General features: G+C 32.8%; 1 protein-coding gene across 1 annotated transcript in view; it reads right to left on the bottom strand.

Annotated features, from left to right (window-relative positions):
* TRDN (triadin) overlaps positions 1-26,336 on the bottom strand; it is a 343,597-nt gene that overhangs the window by 53,787 nt on the left and 263,474 nt on the right. Inside the window, exons 21-22 of the mRNA XM_081044419.1 lie at positions 23,897-23,947; positions 17,776-17,826 (exon numbers count right to left, since the gene is read on the bottom strand). Of these exons, the coding sequence (XP_080900545.1) occupies positions 17,776-17,826; positions 23,897-23,947 (102 nt within the window). The remainder of the gene's footprint in view (positions 1-17,775; positions 17,827-23,896; positions 23,948-26,336) is intronic.

Genomic DNA, 26,336 nt, shown 5'->3' with positions numbered 1-26,336 from the left:
AAAACAAAAGAAGTTAGTACCCAATAATATGCTATGTCAAAAATAAATAATTGTTGTAATGTTGCTCCAGTATTCAAAAATGTAGTCATATGTTGTTTTATTTTTAACCGTGTGTGTTAAATGGTTTAGATTTTGCCCGCAAAAATGATTTTTTATTTTTGAGAAATAAGAGATGTTGAATATGGTCAAATATCATTGAAGGTAAGCATAATATGAAGGAGAAAAAGTATCCCCTAAGTCTGGCAACAAACATGTTAGTGGTTACCTTCACAGGAAAGATTTTAGGAGAAAAGATCATATAGCAGGAGTGTCCTATTTATTATACACTCAGCTTTAATTTAATCTATCCTTTCATTATTCTCTCAGAGCTCAGGGGAAATATTTTCTTTCTCATAATTAAGCTAATTCCCTCCATCTATATTGTGTATTACAACACTTCTCATATTTGGGGTAGTTCTCTCCTAGTTAACATCTCCCTCTTGATTTCTTGTTCTTTCTCTCCCTTGAGTACTCTACCCTATCACAAACATGAAAACAACAAACATCTTTTACTCTACCTGGGATATAACATGTTGCATCCTTTTAACAACAAACTACTGAAAAATGTAGTTTGTGCTTTGCCTTCACTTATTGTGGATAAATTCCTTTGTTAATTTCTACAAATTGGTTTCTACTTCCACCACTCTACTGAAAATGCTCTCCAAGAGGTCGCAAAATGACAGATTTTTGTCAGATAGAATGGCTTTTTCTCGATCATCATGTCCCTTGCCCTTTCTGAGACAATGTTACTGCTGACTTTCCCACTTTTTCTTGAAAGTGTCTGGCTTTGGGACGCTGATACCCTTTATCTCCTGATCTTTCAGGTAACACATTTTCCTTGTCTTTACTAGTGCTTTATCTTTTCCAAAAAGCTGCCCTTCATTTCCTTTTCTTCCTCCATGTTTCTTATATTTTTCCGATGTTTAGTAATTTAAAAAAAAATGTATTAAATTTATTGGGATGACATTGGTTAGCAAAATTATATTGGTTTCAAGTGTACAATTGTGTAATACATCATCTTCATATCACATTGTGTGTTCAACACCCAGTCAGTTCTCCTTCCATCACCATATATTTGATCCCCTTTACCCTCTTCTATAACCTCTTTATGCCCCTTACCTCTGGTAACCACTAAACTATTGTCTGTGTCTACAGTTGTTTTCTTTTTTCCTTTGTTTTTTTCTTGTTCCTTTGTTGCATTACGTTTTATATTCCACATATCAGTAAAGTCATATGGTTCTTGACTTTTTCTGTCTGACTTATTTCACTTAGCATGATAATCTCAACATCCACCCATGCTGTTGCAAATGGCAGTATTTCATCTTTCCTTATGGCCGAGCAATATCCCATTGTGTTTATGTACTACATCTTCTTTATCCAATCATCTATCAGACACTTTGGTTGTTTTCATATCTTGGCCTCCATGAATAACACTACAGTGAACATGGGGCTACATATATCTTCATGGATAAATGATTTTAGATTTTTGTGGTAGCTATCCAGAAGAGAGATTGCTAAGTTGTATGGTAACTCTATTCTTAATATTTTGGGACCTCCATACTGTGTTTCTTTTTCTTGAAGAACTCTTTTTTTCCCCCCTTGGCTTCCACTAGAAACCTAGTGTGGAATACAAAACCTAGTGTGAGGATTCAAAGTGAATGTTCCCGATTTCCAAGTATCTCTAGGTTATCTCTATGTGTATGTCTCACTAGTATGTCCATATTACCTGCATTCCCTTTCAACTTATACATTTGATCACCTTCTCAATCCTCTTGTGTTTCGGACCTTGAGTTTGTAAAGCTAAATGTCATCAGTGTGTATTTTTTTTTCCTGTGAAACAGCATGACAATTACAAAAGCACCCATAGCACAGTATAGAGAGTATAATTATGTTTTTAAAGCATATATATTCATATAACTGAAAGAATATATAACAACATGATATTAGTATTTTTCAATGGGTTGTTAGGTTCTGTGATTTAAAAAAAAACTTAATTCCTAATAATTCTACACTGAATGTTAGTCATGACTACAAACAATCTTGTAAGTAAACAAATTTACTTCCTCTCTGTACCGATTTCTCCCACCTTTATTTTATAATACTGAGATTACTATAAAAGACTATTGGTTTAAATGCATTATTTAATATTATTTCTATAGCATTTCACCCCGTATGCCATTATAAGACTTACGGTACCACTTTCTTCTCATTTGTGTCCTAAGAACCCAAACTTTTCACTTGGCCTTCTAAGCCTCCTTTCCTGGATTTCCAGAACCACCCTCATATGGCCACATAGCACTGCTGAAATCTTGTCATTGTCTGTTCCTCATGTGGCCCCTGCAATCTCTTTTGGCCCTTGAACCCCTCCTCACTGCCCTCTACTAACATAATGTTCATCCCTGCCTCTGGTTTAACTCCTAATTAGAGCTGCCATTTATTGGTGGTGAACCAAATAGCAAGCATCAACGCTATTTCTTATAATAACCCTGCCAGTTATAATTATCTGCATTCAATAGATAATGAAGTTAAAGCTTAGAAACTTTAAGTAATTTAAGGAAAGTCATATTTCCAGCAAGTGATAAACAGAGTCAAATTCATATTTTTCTAGTACCAATCTAGCACTGCTTTCACCATCCTTTATAATCACCTCCATGACTTGCCGCTCTTACATCTTCCTAAAACCCAAGCTTAAATAAATCATCTCCTTGAATTTTTCACTGATTGTAACCAATTTCAGGAATGCCTCCTCTCTCTTGAGTCCTATAGCACTCTTCACTAATATAATGAATTCTCTTGTAGACATCTTTCAATAGTTCAATGTCTATGTCCTTGATTATACTCTCTCACAATAGAAACAACTCTTATCAATTGTTTGTAAATTTTGTACCACCAAGCACAATTCTGGACATATGGTATTGGTAATTGCTGATTGATTGTGTTTTGTAATAAAATATTCCATTAACACTGATTTCCTTTTCCTTTTAGGATGCTAAAAAATAATTATACCAAAAATATACACAAACATTTAATGTAAATGAATAATAGGAAATTTATAGTGCATATATATTTTTCCATTCTATACCAATAGAAAAATAAAGTACAAACCATAATATCGTGTTTACAAGTAGAAGCAACATAATGCAAATGCACCTTTTGTCTGATCAGCAAGCTTTCACTGAAACCAATAGGAGCGCTAACAACAATAATGTAGGTTTGCCTTTTCTCCAAATATATCTAAAGCTCAATTATAATGTTCGATGAAAAGACTCAATATATCATTTTTTATTTATTGTGCTTTTTTCTTAAAGCTGAAAATTGCTAACTTTCCTACTTATCTTCCAGAAAATGCATGCTTTCTGGAAAATGATTGTGTTCATTCATTAAAAATAAAAATACAAATAATTCCTTTTGATATATTGGTAGTACTTTCAAGAAAGTTAATAATTATGGTTCATGTTTACCATACACATAAAAAGGTGAAACAAAGATTACTTAAATATAGGTTAAAATTTGTGAAAATGAGTATATGCAAATATTTTAAGACCAATGAAATGAATGTCTACATGTATGTAGAATCACTTTTTCTGTATACAAAAATAGATATAATCTTCTTTTACATATAGATATAGACATATAAATATCTTTATAAAGATGTATGATATTTGGAATAGGGTTATCCCTAAACAGATTGTACTTGATTAGTATTTTCGTCAAAAATTTCAGTCTTTTATTCCACACTTTCTTCTTTCTATAATGTTGCTTCTTTTAAATTTTAACACCTGCATTAAGAGTACCCATTTAATATCTTGACTTTCTCCCTCACAAAACCTGATTTTAGAAAGCCTATTTTAAAAGTATTCAAATTTTCAAATTAATGGATAATAAGGCAATAGATCACCTCTCCAAAAATCAAACTTGCATATTTAATTAGTGGGAAAGAAATGGTTGAACCATATAAAACCACTGTTTTTGTAGTAAAAATGGTTGAACGTAGGTGATTTCATTAGGTTCAATCAATTATAAAGATAAGTTTTCTGTATTTGTCATGATTTTGCTGGAGCCTCTGAAATTCATATTGTTCCCTTAGCACTCTGTAAACAGTATTCAATTGTCCAATAGATAAATAAGAAGCAGCATATGCTAACAATTCCAGCACTTTGATGAACTTATCCAAAGTCTGCTACCAGAAAACACAGAATCTATTTTAGCATACATTTAAGTTTATTGCCGATTACATTTAAAATACACAGGGAGGGTACATCAGTATTTTTTCAATGTTTTAGCCATTTCACGGCTTTCTCCAACCTTAATTGTAAAACTAGCTTTGTTATAACTGTGTAAAGATTACAAAGTGTCCCTACCTGCTTTGGATGTTTTTTCCATCTTTTAAATTTCAAGTTCTGGGGTGAAACATGCGCACACACATATTCAAATAAACAAATAAGGGGAAAATAATCATTTGATAAAAATAGTACTAAGTGGTTAAATTGGCAGATTTTATATATTTTTCTCATCAGTACTCAATTTCAATTAAGGTTACATACTTTTATCAATACACAATGGAACATGTATTCTTGTAAATTTATAAAGTAACTTAAGGAAAAGGACTTTGATTTGAAAATTTAGTTTGCTAAAAATGTTTCATACTAATCAAGTAATTTGTCATCCTGTCTTTAATAAGAGCCTGTTTCTTATGATTCAGAAGTTATCTAAGTATTGTAAATAAGAAAATTAATAAAAACTGTCCAGGAGAAAAGTAATTTTTCCTAATTTGACCAATTTAAGCAATTTTCTATTTTTATTACATATGCTCAATTCATGGGGCTCCACCTGGTGGTTAATTTAATAATTTCAAGCTGGAATAGTTACTGTTCTATTAATATTTATGTTATTAACTGTACAAAATAAATTAAATTGGCTTAAATTCACTATAAAAAAACATGAACAATTAATAGAATAAAGCATTTTTTCTCTTATTGTTCTAAGACAATGGTTTTTATCTAGAAATCCTACATTTTAACTTGATATCAGTGTAAGATAAATATATAATCTTATAAACTATCCAGAGATACCCATGGCACCATCTCAATCAATGTGATAGTTGACTATATTTTCATATTTTATAGTGCTTCCTCTTTTTTAAACAACTTTGCCTAAGCATTATAGTTGTTTCTTGACACAAAGTTTTGTTTTGATTAACAGAACGGTTCTGGTACATTATAACTTTTCTTCCCTTCAAGTGGCAGAAAAACTGATCTCATGGTTGGGATACTTACTGAGTACAGACTGTGTATCAGAGACAATGCTAGCCAGCTTTATTTGGGTTGTAGCCTAATACAGTCTCATTTTCTGGAGTTACAAAAAAAAACTAATTTGTTTAACTGCAGAATTTTATATAATAGAGAATTATATAGCCATTCACACCCTACTTCCTATAATACTTGAATGTACATCATTTAAAAAGTGATATCAGTACTATTATTACATTTCAACATTCCCTAGCACATAGTTCTCTGTGTTTTGTTAACTCATTCACTTCAGGATGTATGCTATTTTAATGGTTTCTATGTGCCTTAACGCTATGGAAAATTTTGTTATTTAATTTTTAATTTATTTTCTATATCCCTTCTTTAGATTTTAACTTCCATAGGGCAAAGATTGTGTCTTGTTTACCATTCAAATATTAGCATTTTGTTAGATATCTGACATGTGTTATGTGACCAATAAATATTGTTGAATTAATAAATGAAGAAAATGGTGAATATAGAAAAGCCAAATATTTCCTCTTGTGTATCTGCAGTCATAGAAGAAATTGATTGATCTTGTGCATCTAGAGCTAGAAATAAAAACGCATTATTCTAGGATGGGATTCATAGCTATTTTGTTCGTCAAGTGGAGGTAACTATTTGAAAGAGCCTTGCTACTCACTCTACACATGGCTCTCTCCCATCTATTCTATTGTTGTATTCTTGAAATGAAATCATCCCAGTGTTAATGTCAAAACATCTTTTGAAAAAAATAAAAATGATAAAGAATATTTTTACCAGCTTTATGTAAAATACAACCAGAACTAACTTTTAGCCTGTACATAGAATTTTATAAGCACTCTATGATGATGCACTATCCAACATGAAGGTGGCTGTTGACCCTCTTCATATGACAGACGTACTCACTTTTGGTGTTAAGTATATAGCACTAACAAGAGGACCTCAGAAGTTATGAGCTCTTGGGAAGTATGAAAAGGAGGCTTTTGGATCATATAACATGACTTTAAAAGCAAGCAAAGTTAATATCTTAAGCATTACTTAAATCCCCGTTTTAATTTTTTTGTTATTGCTAAAATGGAGAAACTAATGTAAATTGATGTGGGAATTATGTGATGTATGGAAAGACCTTAGTTATTTTAAAATTATGCTCGTAAACTTAAATTGCATGATCTCTCAAGGTAATTTTCTTTTTTTCTTATAGATTTGGAACTTTACCTTTGATTACGCAAAGAATAGATATGTGAGAAATTGTCAACAGATTTCTAAAGTGAGCATCTCTTTTATTAAGCTACTTGGTCATTAAGAGTTCAGTGCCCTCATTTTGTAGATGGCATTTCTACTGAAGGTTAAGTCTTTAATTTTTGAGTCACATAGGATGCCTGTTTCTAGTCGTATAAAAAAAATTACATCTCTAGCTCTCTTTTCCCTTTCTCCATATAATTTGTCAACTATATGTATAAATAAATATACATACACACATACATATATATATATACATATATATATATATATATATATATATGTATATATATTTCAAGTTTAGTCAAAAGGCTTCATTAAGAAGCTTTAGGAAACTAAGAACAGTGGTTAATCCTGGAGATTGGGAGCTGGAGATCGGAGAATGGGAATGGGACCATTTATATTCACCCTGTGTTTACTGTTTATTCATTCTTTTTACCATGATTATAAATGTTTAATAATAAAATCTCTGGTTTAAACATTTGTCATTTAAGCCTTCATTTTGGGCTCCAGATAGAAGCATTTCAGAATCATGGAATCAAAAAATCCCCACGCTGAGTTGTTGAGTCAGACAGCCTGACATTTTATATGCAGTACTGAATTTTCCAGGCTGTTGAGTTCATTTATGAAATGTAAATTGCTGATGGGCCTCGGGAGGGGAGCTTCATTAATGATTTTTCAATGTCATCAACACTATGTTACCAAGTAAAACAGGCTGACCATAACTTCAGCCTGTGTGTGCTTGAGGAGGAATAGGACAGCAGCGGACATGAACTCTGTTTAGGAGTTTCTGCTTTGTCTTTGTAAAATGAAAAGAAAGAAATGTACTCAATTTACAAATCCCATTCTTTTTACTTATTGAATTTATAAATCTGCCTTATTTGAAGAGCACCTCTGTTTTAAATACTTTGCAAGTTAAAAGCTGAATACCACCGATTTTGTTTTCCCACTTTATTATTAACACATTTGCTTCTCCAGCTCAGATACCTTACATGTATAATAAAATATAATAATAATTGTGATCATTTGTAACCAAGAATATTTTGTACTTGCTACATGGTACTCACTAAGCAAGTGCATCATATGCATTTATCTTTGTTTTATTTATGTAATATTAAACATTCATTTGTTTATTAGCTCTCTAGCCCTAGTAGAATATACATGTTATGAGTTCTGGGATGAATTTTCTCTGTTGTATAACAGTGCCTAGATCAATGCTTCACACTGAATAGCTATCAATAAATATTTGTTGCACAGACAACTTATATAATCTTCACATACCACTCTTATCAGGTAAATAATTACATCTGTTTTACAGATACTAATGCTGATGCTTAATAATTTGTCGAAGTACATACTTCCTAGTAAGTGGTAAGTGGCAAAACTGGTATTTAAATACTGATTTTTCCCCCCAAATCCAAATCCTTAAGCATTCCTAAGCACGTTATAACTACTGTTGCTACATATAGAATTAAAAGCTTTTAATAATTTCTAATATTAAAAACTATATGGTAAGCCATAGTCTATATATGATAGGTAGGCTGTATTTACCTAGGTTACATTACTTAGACAAATTACCAACAGAGTCATCAAGATTGTAATTGGCATGAACAAAATGGCTACTACATTTCTGTTTATTTCAGCCAGTCATTGTCATAAATTATATAAATTAGTTTCCTAAATTAAGCTGGTTAAACTAAATAAATAGACTGAGCATTGATAGAAATTGATAGTTATCTCACATACAGCTAGAGTCATATTCAATATTTAATGATATGAGAAGATTTCACAACCTCTACTTCACAAATTTTCGGTATTTCTGTATCAGTATTTCTTTACTTCAGTATTCTAAGAATTCTTTAATATTTTCTTTCTCCTTTTTTAAACTATATCCTTATGGTTTTGAAATGTCATGCATTCTCTATGCTCCTTTCTTTCCTGCTTGAATTTCTAAATTAGTATCATTTTTGTTTATAAATTGAGGGATTCCTCCATGCACAATAAAGGGGCAAGGTGATGGTGTTCTCAAGTAATTAAGCAACCTCATCCAAATCAAGGAAGTACAGAGATCATTTTTTTGTACTGCAGTCGGAGAAAAACAGGCAGACAAAACCAACCCAACAAAAAAATCCCTCAGTTCCAAGTTTACTGCTTTTATTTATTAGCTAACTGTTCTTGAGGTATTTGAAACTCGAAATTTCTATTTTCTCACCTTATGACATGGAAACACTGATAATTATCTAATGTATCTGTGGCTAAGATTAGATTGAACTTAACAAATTTTCCTGAGCACTCACATCCTAATATCTAAATAATAGATATCCACTGATTAGATAAGAAAGTCTGGTATTCCCGTCTAAGGCAATATTGTTTGTCACTTCATTTTTCCTCTTTCCCAGCTCTCTTTTTCAAGTATTGTGAGATTTTTGAGAACAGGATTTTGTTTTGTTCATTTTTGGAGCCTCAGTACCCAAAATATCCCCAGAAAATCACATCAACTGTCAAACATTATTACTGATGTAAAACAATTTAAAATGTGGTTTAAAAATGCCAGGAAAATTAAATTTATAAGCTTCACTTTTACGTGGTTTAGACCAAAATGTAATGTGGAATCCCTGTCCCATTAACTGAAACCTTACATAAGTGGAAAAACCCCTTAGAATTGACCCACCAGACATACAACACTCCTACACATTATCTACAGATTTTTATACTTATTTGTCACAATCAGATATAACTATGCAGAGAATCTAAGTGAATTAACCAGATCATAGCTGGTTATTTCAAAGCTGAAGTGAAGTGCTTTTTTCCATAACACATATGCACACATGCACACACACACACACACACACACACACGTTTTCTCTGGGTTTGTATCTATATTTGTTTCTCTCATCTCTGATTCCATTGCATCAACAAGGAATAACAAGTATGCTGTATAAACTTCTACAGGTATGTTCTAAAATAGCTCTAGTTCGTAATGCAAGTGCTTAATGCATGACTCAGTGCTTTATGCCTACGTCCTGCTTCTGTAGCCCTTCTTTGGCAAGATTCCCATAGGAATCTCATGCTCACAGAGAAAGTTTGCTAGGTGAACACTAAAAACACAAAATGAGCCATTGGGTATTCTCTCTCTGCAGCATAGATAAATGCATACATTTTGCCTTATTCTGTCATTTCATTTTCGTGATCATTTGTCCTTTGTATATGCTAAACATAGTGTACCACAAATCTGATAGTGTCACTCCTTTTTTATCTACTCTTTTATGAATCTCTATGTGTACCTCATTATCCTTTCCTTCCCTGAAGCATCCAACATGACGAGTTCGCATTGAAATAAGTAAGAGATAATTGGAGGAGGCTGCACAAATTGTAGGTCGCACAAAGAATAGTCAGTCAGAACAAGGTCCTGTGATGTCACTTGAAGATGGCAGAATAGCTGGTTAGATATATTTCAGGTAATGAGCCGGTTGACTTTAAATTATTCAATGGGTTCAAGAAGTTGTGAAAAAAATCACTTGCCAAGGTAAATAAGCAGACATTCTTTGGTTTTTCCTTGTAAAGGGAGAGTCACCCTTTAATTAAACTCTTGCTTGTTTTCTAGGGCATAAGCATTCATTTTCTTTAACTTGAAATGAGAACAAGCAATTAAATGAATAAAGGGTCATTGGTTTAAGTAAAGATCATTCGCTATCTGGTTCAAAAGGTAAAAAAAAACAAACAAAAAAAACATGACTTTATATGAAAATAGTACATTTACATATTTTTTAAGTGAACAGGAAAAATGGAAAGGTTTCTTATGGCATTTAAAAAAAATTCCCTGCAAGAAGAGAAGCATATTAGAACATGTGCCTAAGGTAGCTTGGAGTGACAAGAAAAGTGGACATGCAGAGTGACAGTGGCTCATTGTCTCACTCTCCTCTCCCCTTTTTAATGAGGGCTTAAATAGGAAGAAGACCAAGGAAGGAATGTTGAGGATTTACTTTTATCGTTGTCCATATACTTCACATACATATAGTTGTGCATATGTTATCATTAAATTTTTGATGAAAGAAAATGAAAATTCACAGTGCTTGGATACATTAATTATGTAAAGCCAATGATTATAGAGAAAATTCTGGCAGACTCGAGACTACTTTTCTCACCAACACATAATCCTCTTCTATTCTATCAACTTTGCATTTTGAAATGATGGCTACAACAAGAAAAGTTTTAGGCTGTAAATTACTGTTTAGAGTGAAAGTGCTACTGTAATTGGTACAATTTTCATTTAGACAATTCTTCAGGAAATGAGTAAGCATGGAATTGTAAAGATACCTAGTAACATTGTATGATTTTGAATACTGATTTTTATATTAACAAGTCATTTATAACTTTCCTTCATTCCTTCCAAATACAATAAAATTATTATGAGAAAAACCGTGATTTTATGGTAAGTTTTGCTAATGTATTCCAATGCTGAAGAAAAACAGGAAAGATTATATTTTGGTACTTTTAGATCTGATACTAAGTAGCTAATTCAGCATAGAAACCTTGGATAATCATGTCATCTTTGTGGTTCAATTTCTTCCCTGTTAACATGATAGTCATAATATTTTCTCTTTAAAATATGTCAAAGCAGAATTAAATAATGTCAACAAACAATTAAATCAGAAACAGGACATAGTAAACAAACAAAAAGATTGCCCAAATTTAAAATACTAATGTTGATTCTGAAATTAAATACTTTAGATGAAGTATTGAATTTTAAAAACAATACTATAGTAAGTTCTAATATTTCTTAGAGGAGGACATGTCAGAAACAAAGAAGATGTATGTGATTTGCAATATCATTAGGACATTTTAAAATATTCAGAAGGGTGAATACAATATATAAGTTAATTGGTTTGTTTATTGGAATTATCAGTTACAAAAAATAAAATAAATCTTTGTAATATCAGGTTAGAGAATTAGAACACTAAATAACATTAAAATTGGAAATTTTCTGAAGAAAACTTGATTTTTTTTATGTCAATCAGACATCAGAATATTTGTGATCACTAGTTGTAGCAGTACAGGAATATTGGTTAAGTTCAGATTTACTTTTTTTCATATGATTTAGAATTTGGGGTTATAATTCAATTGTATTATTGGGATTGTTGCTGTTTTTTTCCTTCCTTCCTTCCTCTCTCTCTCTCCCTGCTTCCTTCGTTCCCTCGCCCCCTTCCTTCCTTCCTTCGTTCCCTCGCTTCCTTCCTTCCTTCCTTCCTTCCTTCCTTCCTTCCTTCCTTCCTTCCTTCCTTCCTTCCTTCCTTCCTTCCTTCCTTCCTTCCTTCCTTCCTTCCTTCCTTCCTTCCTTCCTTCCTTCCTTCCTTCCTTCCTTCCTTCCTTCCTTCTTTGAATTAGGGTTGTGTGGCTCCTTTACTGACTTCATTCTTCTCCGGACCTCTAGACCAGCTTTTTCTTTGGTTGCTCAAGACATCTGCTCCTCAGTGTAAGTCGAGATATTCCTGAACAAGTCCCTCACTCATCCGGCAGGTGACTTATCTCAGGTCTTGGATCAGCGACAGCCTATTTCCTCCATTCTCTTTGTGTCTGCAGTTTCCCATAAGCTGTAGCCCCAGAGAACTGCTGGCAGCACCTTTTTTCAGTGTCTTTTCTTGAATGGGTGCTCCACTTCATCACATGATTCATTGTAGTGAGACTCACTTAAAATCTCTGCTGATTTACAATGCACAGTATTGTCTTAACCCTAATGGAGCACAACTCCTCATCAGCTCTGCTGCTTAAACACTCAAAGACCAGCACTCATACAGCTTCCTTCGGGATCATTACTTTGTGATCCTTTCTGTTTTTTATCTATCTATATCTATACCTATTTCTATATCTATATCATTTATATCTATCATCTATCTATCTATCTATCTATCTATCTATCTATCATCTATCTATCTATCTACCTCCCTTTGTTTGCACTACCTCTATCTTTTTAATTTATACATTAAAATTATATATCTTTCATTCTAAGGATTTGGAGAAAAGATGAGCCATCAAATATAGTTCCATTTTCCCTGGAAAATGAGATTTTAAAAAGCCATTCCTTGCCATACCACATAATTACTGAATCCGAATCTTTGGTCATGGAATCTGACTGAGAATTTTTATTTTCACTCAGTATGAGATTTTAGTGCATAACTGGATTTAAGAACACAAATTAGAATGTGTCTACTTTTATTCAAAGAAAAATATGCTATTGATATTTAAACCCACAATTTAATGCAAAATAGATAAATTTCAAATTAGTGTTTTGGATTTCTTCAGATAAATACCTAGAAGTGGAATTGCTGAGTCATAAGGTAGTTCTGTTTTTAATTTTTTGAGAAATCTCTAAACTGTTTTCCATTGTGGCCGCACCAATCTGCAATCCCACCAACAGTGCAAGGGTTCCCTTTTCCCCACATCCTCACCAACACTTGTTATTTCTTTATTTATTGATGATAGCCATTCTGACAGGAATGAGGTGGTATCTCATGTGGTTTTAATTTGCACATTTCTCTGATGATTAGTGATGTTGAGCATCATTTCATATGTCTATTGGCCATCTGTATGTCCTCTTTGGAGAAATGTTTATTCAGGTCCTCTGCCCACGTTTTAATTGGATTTTTTTTCTTTTTTCTTTTTTTTTTTTTGGTGTTGAGTTGTATGAGTTTTTTTTTTTTTAATTTAAGCCCTTATCAGATATACCAAAAATAGATAAAATTATCACTTTTATTGAAGAGTGATATTGATTAACCAGATTTTGTGGTGAAAATATATGAGATCTACTTAAAAAAAATGTTTAGATGTACAGTTTTTTTTTATCTGTAAGCACAATATTGTACTACAGATCTCTAGAACTTTTTCATCTTGCATAAGAGAAACTTTAAATCAATTGAACAGCAACTCTCCATTTAACCCTCTCCCCATCCCCTGGCAACCGCCATTTTACTTTCTCCTTCTACATATAAGTTTGACTATTTTAGACACTTCATGCAAGTGGCATCATGAAGTGTTTATCCTTTCGTGACTGGCTTATATCACCTAGTATATGTCCTCAAGGTTGATCCACATAGTTGAATATTGAAGGATTTCCTTCCTTTTTAAGGCTCAATATTATTGCATTTTATATGTATATACATATACATATAAAATGCACTTATATATATATATATTTATATATATATATATATTTATATATATATATATATATATATATATATAATATTTCTTTATCCATTCATCTGTGAATGGACATTTAGGTTATTTTTAGGTTATTTTTACATCTTGGCTACTGTGAACACTGTGACAGAGAATATGGGAGTGCAAACATCTCTAAGATCTTGATATTAATTATTTTGCATAAGTACCCAGAAGTGAAGGTGCTGGACAATATGGTAGGTCTATTTTTAATTTTTGTGGAACATCCATACTGTTTTTATAGAGGCTGCACCATTTTCTCATCCCACTAATGGAACAAATGTTCCAATTTCTCCACATTCTCACCAACGCTTGTTGTTGTTGTTGTTGTTGTTGTTGTTGTTATTATTATCATTATCATTATTGTTTTTTTTTATAGTGACCATCCTAACAGGTGTGAGGTGATGTTACATTGTGGTTTTGATTTGCATTTTACAGGTGATTAGTGATGTTCAACATCTTTTCATATACTTGTTGACCATTGTATATTTCCTTTGAGAAATGTCTCCTCATGTCCTTGGCCTATTTTATTTTAATCCAAATGTTATTTTGCTGTTAAGTTGTATAAGCTTATAAGCTGTTAAGTTATATAAGCTATATAAGTCTCGTATATATTTTGATATGTGGTTTGCAAAAATATTTCTCCAATTCCATAGATTGTCTGTTGATTGTTTCCTTTGTTGTGCAGAGGAGTTTTAAACCTAGACCCACAAGACTATTTCTCTTTTTGTGCTTCAGGTATTATATCCAAGATATCATTGCTGAGATCAATGTCACGAAGATTTTCCCCTATGTCTTCTGGAAACTTTATAGTTTCAGGTCTGATATTTAAGTTGTTAATATAGTTTGAATTAATTTTTGTGTATAGTGAAAGATAGGGATCCAATTTTGTTCCTTTGCATGTGGACATCCAGTTTTCCCTACGTCATTTAATGAAGGGACTATTCCTTGTCCATTGTGTCTTGACACCCATGTAAAGGATCAGTTAATCATATACATGTGGGATTATTTCTGGGCTCTTCATCCTGTTCCATTTGTCTGTCATCTGTGTTTATGCCAGTACCATAATGTTTTAATTATTGTAGCTTTTAATATGTTTTGAAATCAGAGAGTGACTCCTCCAGATTTGTTCTTTTTTCTGAGATTGTTTTGGCTATTTGGAGATACTTTGTGGTTCCTTATGATGTTTATGATTATTTTCTCTTTCTGCAAAAAATGCCATTGGGATTTTGATAGTGATTGCATGGAATTTGTAGGTCACTTTTGGTAGTATGGACATTTTAGCAACATCAGATCTTCCAATCCATTAACATGTGATGTCCTTTTATGTATTTGTGTCTTTTTAAATTTCTTTCATCAGTATTTTATAGTTTTCAGTGTACAAGTCTTTGGTCTCCATGGTTAAGTTTATTCCTAAGTATTTTATTAGTTATAATGCTGTTGTAAATGACATTTTCTTAATTTTCTTTTCAAATTGTTCATTGTTATTGGTTAGGAAAATCACTGATTTTTTTGTATGCTGATTTGAACTTCACTGAATTTATTAATTCTAACAGGTTTTTTTGGTGGAGTCATTAGAGTTTTCTACATATGAGATTATGTCTTCTTTGCAAACAGGGATAATTTTACTTTTTTAAAATTTTATTTGGATGCCCTTTATATATTTTTCTTGCCCAGTTTCTTTGACTAGGACTTTTAGTACTATGTTGAATAGAAGTGGTGAGAGTGGCATTCTTGTGTTGTTCTTGATTTTAGAAGGAATTATTTTGGTTGTTCACCATTGAGAATGATGCTAGCTGTGAGCTTTTCATGTACAGCTTTCATTATGCTGTGATAATTTTTTCTACTCATAGTTTGAGAGTTTTTATCATGATAGAATATTGAATTTTGTCAATGATTTTCTGCATCTTTTCAGATGATTATTTGATTTTTTTCCTTTCTTTTATTAATGTGGTGTATTATATGTATTAATGTTCATATGTTGAACCATCTTTGCATCCCCTCGGGATAAATGCTGAGGGGATTCATCATGTATGATCCTTTTAATATGCTGTTGAATTCAGCTACTATTATTTTGTCAAGGATTTGTATCTATGTTAATCATGGATATTGGTCTGTAGTTTTATTTTCTTTTAGTGTCTTTGTCTGGTTTTGACATTGAGGTACTGATGGCCTCATAAAATGAGTTTGACAGTGTTCCTTTCTCTTTAATTTTTGGAAGAGTTTGAGAAAGCTTGCCATTAACTCTCCTTTAAAGGTTTGGTAGAATTCACCAGTAAAGCCATCTGGTTCTGCGATTTTCTTCATTAGGAGGTTTTTGATGACAGATTCAATCTCCTTAGTCATTATTGATCCATTTAGGTTTCATATTTCTTTATTATTAATTTTAGTAGGTTATATGTTTCTAGAAATTTATCTGTTTTTCTAGGTTATCAAATCTGTGGCATAGTAGTCAAGATCTTATGATTGTTTTTATTTCTGTGACATCAGTTGTAAATTAAAAAAAAAAGATTAATTAAATATCCTCATACAGTTATTTGAAGTCTCAATTTCTAAAAGAAATAATAGAACAACATTTTAAAAAATGGCTCTGGGATTACATTTAATTGTTTTTTTATACAAACCCTTCTCTACTCATACTTATTAAAAATTAGGAAGAAAATGGTGCAATAACAAAAAAAAAATCAGTAGGAGTGAGGTAGAATATAACTTTAAAAAATAAATCTTTTCCACCACACAGTACATTGGTGTTGGGAAAGGTCATTAAGAAGATAGGACCACGGGTTTGACCCACAAATCTCATCCTGACAATCCCTCCCTTGTACTCTGAATGTGTGCTCCTTCACTTGCCTTCCCTCAGCTTAGAAGCTGCTTGAGGACATGCCCTTCTGGTAATAATTTGTGGAGGAGACTATCTGGACTGGGTACATGACTAAAGCCTATTAAAGTCTCCTTCATATGTAACTGAACCTATTAAGGTCTCTATATAACTTTTAATATTCTGGCAGGCTGGTGTGGAAATCTACTTGTTTTGTGGCCACCCAAAACAAGCCTTTTAAGTTAAGTTCCCTTGGTTATTAAACCTGCCACCTATCAATCTTGAGTGGTCTGCCTTTCTTTGGTCTCTCCTGGCCCTCCAGGTACAGGGGGCCAATTTCAGATTTTACTCAGGAAGCTCTTGGCCAGGTTTGAGAAGCCACAACTGGTCAATTGTTCATATAGATTTCTATTTCTAACATTCAATACAGTAGGTATATTTTTATAGTTTCATGGGTTCGATTATATGTTCATTTTGACTACAAGAAATATTAAACAATTCTGAGGAGTACGGTATTATGCCCATAGAATGTACTAGGATTAGTTAGAAACTAAATGTATTACATTGGACTTAGCATATTTACTTATGTTTTAGGGGGCATAACTTGATATATGGCATAACAGAATCCACATTACTCAGAGCTTAGTGTAATGGGAGGGCTGGAGATACAGTAAGATGTATTAGCAAGAGCACAGTGTTTTATTTAGGAGATCAGAGTTCTAATGTTTACTGCAAATTATAACTTCATAAATATTTTTTTTTTACCATTTATTTTATTTATTTATAAGATGAGAATATTGGACTACAGTTTATCTCTAAGTTCTTCCTAGACACAAAATTTAAGATTTTACTGTATATGAATTTACAGAATGGCAAGATTTCACTGATACATTTTAAGTATTACCTTTTATCTTAAATCTTTTGTTTTCATGGTTTTTCCTAAAATAGATTCATGTTGGAGTATTTATAAAATGTAGATTTCCCAACATAGAATCATAAAATCAGATTAGCATACTCATTTTTAAAAGCTTTTTCAATATAGAAAATTAGTTCTTTCTTTTTTTTTGCTTAGAAACATGAGGGTATATGAAAGTTATCATTTGAGAAACTTAAAAAATGATATATTGCTTTGTTTTAAGTAACTGAATATTCAATAGCCAAATCAATGTGTTTTTACATTTCATTATACATTATTACCTTTTTCCTTTAGGGAAGTTGGCAACTTCACTTCTTTCCCCTTAATAGGCTCTGGAAAGAAACATTGAACATTTATTTGCAGCCAAGATAAAAATAGAGAACACATATGTAATGAAATCACTGAGTAAAGTGAACTTGTGTGGAAATAATATGATATTTTCTTTCAAAAATTATTTTATTCATATAAAGACAAAGAAACAAGAGTATAGAGTACAACAAGCCATCCTCCGGTTATTTTTATTTAAAATAAATGTAAATTGGTGAATGAGTTATGATCTATTTGGATGGATAGGAATTTATATTATCTGTAATTTTTATAATAAAAGCAATGTCTGCAGCATTCAGAAGTCTCCCAAAACTATTATAATCAGCACTAACTTCGTTTACTTTTTTTCCGGCTTTGTTTTCTTCAAAAAATAAACTATCAGATGGAAAAACCCTGCATACATCATGTAAATATGGTGTTTTAGTGATCAGACTCAAACAAATTTCAAAAATAAGACTAAAATAAAATATGACAGACATTTCCTCTATGAACATCCGACATCATAAAAATGTGGTCTTTGGTTAAAGTAAACCAAGTAAAACTTCATTTATTCTACCAGCTTCAAATACAAAATGATTCTGATCATATGGATTCCAGACATATATGTGGGCAATGTTTTGAACATTATACTTCCTCCACAACCCATAAAAAAAGATAAACCAGTTTTCTGCCTCCTCTGCAGCATTAAATCTTAGTACCCATTTTACTGACAAAAATGACTTTTAATGCAGTGAGAAAAGAAGAAAGAAAGAAATCAATCCTTCCAACCCTTTTTTTCTATTCCCACTTTATGGTTTGGGGTGGGACTGCAGAAAATATGATGGTGGCATTTGTAAATAGATATGCCACTCACGCAATCACTTATAATTAATTGAATCCAGGTGCCTTTGGATGGTGTCAAGAATATGGATTTAGGGGTTCTATTGAAAAGGCTGCATCCCTCAAAGAAATATTTTCTTGGTAGATAAACTATACCCTTAAATATCCATATGCTTGTAGGATTTTTAAAAATGGCTTTGATGACAAAGAAGTATCTGTGTTGCTATTTATTGTGCTAAGTATAAATAGGGCCAATTTTTAATTTTTTTTTCTACACTTTAGAATGAAAAGATAAAATGAAGAGCCATGGATTGAATGAACACATTGAGAAGCTTCATTAAATTTTATATATTTTTTCAAACTGATGGGCGTAATTTACTGCTTTTGCATTTCCTGGTTAAACCAAAATAATTAATGTATTGTGAAATGCGAAGTAGTGGTGGGGACAGATTCCCAGTGGGATGGGAACGTGCGATCCCTGGAACTTCAGGATTCAAGATTTAGCATGTCGATTTAAATGGATGAGTGTATATGTTTATGTGAGATGGAAGCAGTTATAAAACATAAGATCTAGGGAGAGAAACCCGCAAGACTGATTTGATATTGTAGAAAAAGAAGGAAGAGCGTAAAATAACAGCTATCCTTTCATAGGGTATTGGAAGGTTATAAACCCATCCCTGTAAATTGGGAGAAAATTCTCAGAAAATAGAAGTGATTTTTTATTTCCATGTTTGCTAATAGGAAGATGGTTTCTGCTCTGAGCCTGTGTCATCTCGTGCATTGACTTTCCTGCAGCTCATTTCCTCTGTGTCTTTTTTAACCTGATTGAGGAAGTCCACAGGCTAGTCTGAGCAGTCTCTAACTACGTAAGGAAGTGGGTGGGATATCAAATCTGACAAAAAATGTGGACAGTGTTATATGGAAATTATGTACTTCTGTATTATGAAGGATGGATACATCATTGGTTTGGGTCAGCTTAAGGCATTTTTTTAAACTCATCTGTCTTGTTTGTAAAAAGATAAACATTAGAGAACACATTTGTGTGTATGTGTGTGTTGTTTTAACCAATATGGTAATTTCTTTGCATTTGTCCAAGAGCCTACAGGAAGGCATATAATTCTTGATTATCAGGATCTGGAACATACTTATTGTTCTGGGATATAAATTGGAACTCTCACATAATCCAGACAAGGAGGTTGTGATGGAGAAAAAGTTCACAAAGGAATAGGAAGATGGTTTCAGGTTTTCAATTCTCCTACACTGCCCCAACGACAGAGGCACTAACGAACCAGGGTGAGTGTCCATGATAAAATATAGATTGTTGGTGATCAGTTTCATAGTCCTCAGACAACTAATTCCATCCTTAGCTCTAGCTTTTGTTTGATTAGTAGGAATGGCCAAGTAAAAGCGTGGTGAAGACAAATAGAAGCTGGGGGATCATCAGGTGCATAGTCTTGAACACCAGAATATAAAAGAAGATAAGCTCTGCTGAGAATCCTTTGGCATTCGACCCCAACATACACAGTCCTGTGTCACAAAACTAATCAATAGTTCTAATGACCACTGTACTAATCCAATGCCAGAAAAACAAAAAGGTGCTATACTGCATTATCAGTAGAGGAGAAATGAATTAATCTCTTTGTTGCCTTGCTTGGGTTTGGTTTAGAGTTCCTCAGTCCGTGGGTGAATTCTGCATCCACAGATAAGTCAGACCAGCTAAGGAGCAAGTGGTGATAGGCTAGGTGTGGATGCCAGAAGGAAGATAAGCAATAACAGGGTTAACTAGCAGGGCTGTCTGGTTTCCTGGTGGGCACAGCCACATAAGGAGGGCCCTGCCCTTGCGAGCGTGTAGGGAGAACTTGCGTGAGTCCACTAGCCCAGAAAAGCCAGCAGCAAAATGCCAGCAAGACATTTCTTTCTCCTGCCCTTTTTCTTTGAACAATCATCCATAGATCTTCTCTACACCACTTTAAGATACAAGACTAATGATGTTTCCTTAAATGCCTAATTTACGCATGGTTATAACATCCCAGGTAAATGTGGCCCCAAATAATTTTTTGTGTAATAGTCCTGATTTTAGAATTGTAGAATTATTTCAATATAGATTCTAATATGTACATGAAAAGTGGAATCAATAAAAGACTGGCAAACGTAGACAATCTCTTAGCTGAATAATATAAATGACTCATAATATGCAATGATTCCAACACAGTAAGTGGCTTTTCAGCAAGTAGAATTGCTACATCGTGATTCTGCCACAGTTCAGCAGCAGGCTTCAAAGAGCCGCTTCAGAAACAATAACACTACAGAGGTTTTCAAAGTCCTTGAAACCTCATAGATAATCTGACAATTTTTCTTTGATTTTTTTTGTAATGATGAATCGCATTCAGCAAATAAAGGAAATGGGAAAAAATATTTCAAGATAGCGTCCTGCTTACATAATACATAACAAAGACATTTGAGCGCATTAACACAGCTTGAATAAAAAAAGAGGTGCATTTTAAATAGCTCTAAATCAATAATCATATGCAATAAACCTATATATATACATGGTTTTCGAGTGACTGTGGAGTCATCTTGCAAATAGTAGAGGATTTAATATTGAGAAAAAAGTGTTCACTAGGAAATTGCCTGCAATTGTGCATTAATAACATAATAATAATACTAGAAATTACAGGAGCCTACTTAGTGAAGTGGTCAGTGTGGATTTAAATCCCCCAAATAATGTTTTCCAGGACACAGTTTTACAACTACGATTTCTGACAAATTTAGGCTTTGGCACAAGTGGAGTCTTTAAGTAGCAGTTTAAATTTTCGATAATCATTATTGCCTGAAAGGTAGTTCTGGAGGTAAACCTCAACATTTCTTTTGAGATGATTTTATATTGAACAATAATATATGGTCCAAATATAACTGTAACATAAGTGCAGACCAAAATAAATGCATTTTATATGACATTGGAAGGAGGGAAAGTTTAGATTTTGCAAATAAAACTGAAAGAAACAAACTAGACAAATAAACAATAAACTCATAGTTACACACAACGGTTTAGTGGTTACCAGAAAATAAGGGGGGAGGGATGGTGGTAGAAGAGGGAAAATGGGATCAAATATATTGTGATGGAAGGAGAATCGACTTTGGGTGGTGAATATGCAATGCAATATATAGATGAAGTATTATAGAATTGTATACTCGAAACCTATATAATTTTACTAACCAATGTCACCCCAACAAATTTAATAAAAATAAAAAGACACTTCTAGACCTGACTCTTGAAACAACCATTGTCAGCCTCTAAAAAAAAAGAAAATTAGACGTGTATGTGTGTGTGTGTGTGTGTGTGTGTGTGTGTGTGTGTGTAGTGCCAAAAAATGTATACAAATGGACACTTTGGTCAACGTTGCTCAAGCAATAGTTCACCATAATCAGAAGTGTCTGGACGCTGATGGTAACCACTTTAAGCATCGCTTGTAATTGCAGAAGTCAAACGTGACTTGTATTCACCTTCTATATATTAGTATATATTGATTATTACAATTTTAATAGTTTTTTTTTCCTTTCTAAAAATGTGTATACATTTTTTGGCACTATATATATATATATATATATATATATACATATATATAATCTCCCTGGTAGTGTATTTCAATGACTCCTTTAGTTCTCACACAATTAAGGACAATGTTTTTGGTAACTGTCAAATAAAATGAGAGTGGAGAATGAAAAGGAGTCTCTCCCAAAGTGCAGATAACTACTGGAGAAAAATAGACTAAACTCCACTGTGGGAATTAAGGAGAGTCACCCCAATAGCAAAAGGACTAAGACTATTTTTTCATATTGTATAGCCAGTTGTGTTGATATAAAACAGATCTTTCAAACTTATGTAATGAACTCTACACTTACAACAAGGGTGCTTTGATGAATAAAAGTATAAGAATGCTATTTAAGGAACAAGCAAGCAGTATCTGCGTTAAAATGGAAAGATGGACTTTTAAAGTCTGAGAAACTTGACTGATTCTTGCCTTTGATATTACCCACAGTGTTACACTGAGTAACTTACATGATCTATACTTCAGCTTCCTCATTGTAAAAATTGAGATATCAAGTCCAACTTGCTGGAAGAAATGAGTAAAGTAGATATCAGTGTGCCTGGCAAAGAGCAGATGCCCTGCTTTTGTGCTTCTCCCAAACAATTCCAAATCTTTGCCTGACCTACTGCTCATATTTCTCACTTGAATTTAATATAACTTCTCAGGAAAGCATTCTTTGGTTCCCTAGACTTAATTTGAATCTCTGATTATACTCTCTTATAACACCCTGCATATTTCCTTTATGATTCTAATAATTTTAATTATGCTAATATCAGGAGGTCATAGACCCCGCCTCTTTTGTATTGCCGGTGTCTAGTGAGTATTTGTTCTGATTACTGTACATTACATGGACAAAAAATAATTATTGAATGTGGTATTGATCAGTCCACATAAAAAATAAGGTGTATAACACTAGGACTTGATTTTTAAATAGGCATCATTTCAATTAATTAAATAGATAAAGATTATAAATATTATAAGTGCATGATTTCAGAAGAGAGTGTTTCAGTGAATGCTGAAGTAAATAAAGCTTGATGTTTTATACAGCCATTATTCTCAGAAAGAGGCCTGAGATTTGGATGGGCAGAGAGTAAGTGAGTCCATTCAGGAGATTGAAATCACAAAATTTAAATAAGAATGTCATGCCCTTTTATAACAATAAGGAGACTGAGAAGACTAAAGCATATACAACATGACTAAATGTCTGAAAATAACAGAATTCAGAACTCCAATTTCCACATCTTCCTCCCTGTTCCTAGCTTTGTTTCTCCAACAATTAGCAAGAGCTTGGAAGGATTACTGGTATGTACTAAATATATATTTTCTGAATGGACAGAAAGGACAGAACCAGAACACATGGAGATAAGTCCTTTCTATATTACTTTCTTCTAATTTTGTGTTTAATCCTTTTATTTCTTAAGGAAAATCCTTTTCCTCTATCTTTTTTCTTTTTCTTTTTAAATTGCAGTCAGAGCACGTTTTAGGTTATGGTGAACCAAAAGATAGTATTTGATGCACAGGTAAATAAATACAATTATGATAGTGACCAGTGCAATTTTGGCTCATAAATCTGCAAAGACAATGGCTCCAATGTACTATAGACTCAGGTAATTGGGGGTAATAAATTTCTACCCCAAATTTATTTGCATTACATTGACTCTATTACCTTTATCCTTCAGAACTGAAGAAGTCTTCCCAGATTTTTCTTTAATAATTTCTGCAAAAAGAATCATGAAAAAAAAAGGTTACAGGGAATAATAGAGATCAGAATGACAAGTTTTTTGATGCATTTTGTTTACTGAGGCCTAAAAAAATCAAATGGACTCTGAGCTGACATTCAAAATACAGATACCTATATCCTGGGATAAGTTATCTATAAGGCATTGAACTAAATATGTAGAAGATAGAAAATAAACCCACTAATTGTTATCATAAGGAGCAAATTATGATAGACACAAAAAGGGTACAAATAAAATGCTATGGGATTTGGAGAAAGAAGATCTGGTAACAATAACAGTTAACATTCTCTACTTACTACGTGTCACAAGAAATGTTCTCTACTTTTTGCATTCAACATTCACAACACTCTATAAGGTAGGTAGGCCCTATTATTATTCCTGCTGTTCACATGGAATTAAATAACTTTCCCAGGGTCACAGCTTTTAAATAGGAGACCTGGGATTTGAATTGATACCTCTCTGAGCTCAATCACAAAGGCACTGGCTGTGGTAGCTGAATGATGGAATCAGGAAAGGCTTTGGTGGGTGATATAGAAGCAGACCTTGGAAGATGGAAAGGAATTAGACCAACAGAGATGGTGTGGAAAGGAAAACAGATTTTAGAAGGACAGAGGAGAGAATGGGGAGGCTTAGGCTGAAAAGTCTGTCGGTTTGGCTTTGTGAGTCACTTGAAACCAACAGAATACAGTATGCTGTGTGACTTCCTAGGTTAAATCAGGAATGGCCATGCAGTTCCCACCTGCTTCTCTAGGAACACTAACTCTGAGGAAGCTGGCTGCCAGGTAGGTACTCTAACTGACACCCCACGCAGCAGAGGATACATATAGGAAGTTCAGTCAACTTGAGCTCCCAGCCAACAGCTAGCATCAACTGCTAGCCATCAAGGTAGGTGAGCCATCTTGGACATCCAAGATTGGGTTACTTCAGGAGACTATAGCCCAAGCCTATATCTGACTGCAATCATGAGATACTCAAGTGAAAACTGCCTGGTTGATCTCTCCTGAATTCCTGACTCTCTAAATCATGAGCAAAGTAAAATCAGTTGTTATTTTATACCACTAAGTTTTGGAGTGGTCTGTACACAGAAACAGTATGTAAAGCAGTCAGCTAATAAACAGCAAAATACTACATCATGTGCAATGCAAGTTTTCCATTAACGTTATGTAACTGATCATTTAAATAGTTGAGGATCAAATTTATAAAAGAAGAATCTGTAGTTCTTTCTTTATTTAAAGAATGATAATCTGCCATTAAGTAAGGTACGAAATGTAGGACAGAGAGGGCTTTCGAGGAAGATATGATATTTGTTTTCAATGTATTCTGTTTCTAATAATATGTCAACAAAATACACAAAAAAGGCAATATCTAGCAAGTAGTTGGAAATACAGGTGCAGTGCAGATTATATGCAAGTGTTGCAGAATAAAAGCCCTCTGTAGTTTCATTTATAAATGGACGCTATAAATACAACAAGTAACATGATTTCTTAAATGCCCCCCAAAATCTCATTTATTTTGTTCACACAGATTGACTTGATTTAGTTATTCAACTAAGTATATGAAGGCAAAACAAACCAGAAAATTAAATACTGTTTTCTTAATAATATATGTAAATTAAAAAAATACTCATGTTTTGGACTATAATGTTTTACTTTCATGTTTCAAATCAAATCTGATATAATTTTCCTGTATTGATATAACATATATTGGTAGTAATAATTTTATGAATTTTGATTAGCTATTGTCAAATATTGAAAAATGAATGCAGAGACATTTATCAAAACAGCTATACAAGTCAAATTTTAAATAATTTTCTAGATAAAATTAATCATTTTAAGAGAAACATATTCAATTTCAAGAAATCCAGGAATTTTTTTGTTGTTGTTGTTAAGGGCCTCGATATATCTAATCAAGAAAGATAAATAGAAAATAGTGTTGTTGTTTTTTTTGTTGTTGTTCAAACATTAGTGTGTACCAGATAGAATGTATATATAATAATATTTCTGTCTACAACAATTTTTTTAAAAAGGCCCATGAAACAGACAAAAGACTGAAATAATGGACAATGCTGTAAGAGAGGAAATAAACAGTAGAGTTCTTCCCTGGCACAAACATAAATATTTTGAACCCCGAACAATGTGTTTAGAGGAAATAGTAATGAATAACATATTTGATCTGGCTATTATGTATTCATTGTTCTGAATGGTCAAGTTCAATATCAGTTTATTATTAGTGACATTAGGATATTAACAAAAATGTTTCTGTTGAAGCATCCTAGCTTCAACGGTTTCTGAAAAAAGGAAACTGAAATAGCAAGGTTTAAAAAGATCCTAACAAAATCATTAGTCAATTCAGGCTCCTGGCTGTGTA

Source organism: Rhinolophus hipposideros (genome assembly GCF_964194185.1).
Source record: "Rhinolophus hipposideros genome assembly, chromosome: 3".
Lineage (NCBI taxonomy): Eukaryota > Metazoa > Chordata > Mammalia > Chiroptera > Rhinolophidae > Rhinolophus > Rhinolophus hipposideros.
The sequence above is the reverse complement of the archived record's forward strand: the minus strand, read 5'-3'. Positions and strand labels throughout refer to the sequence as shown.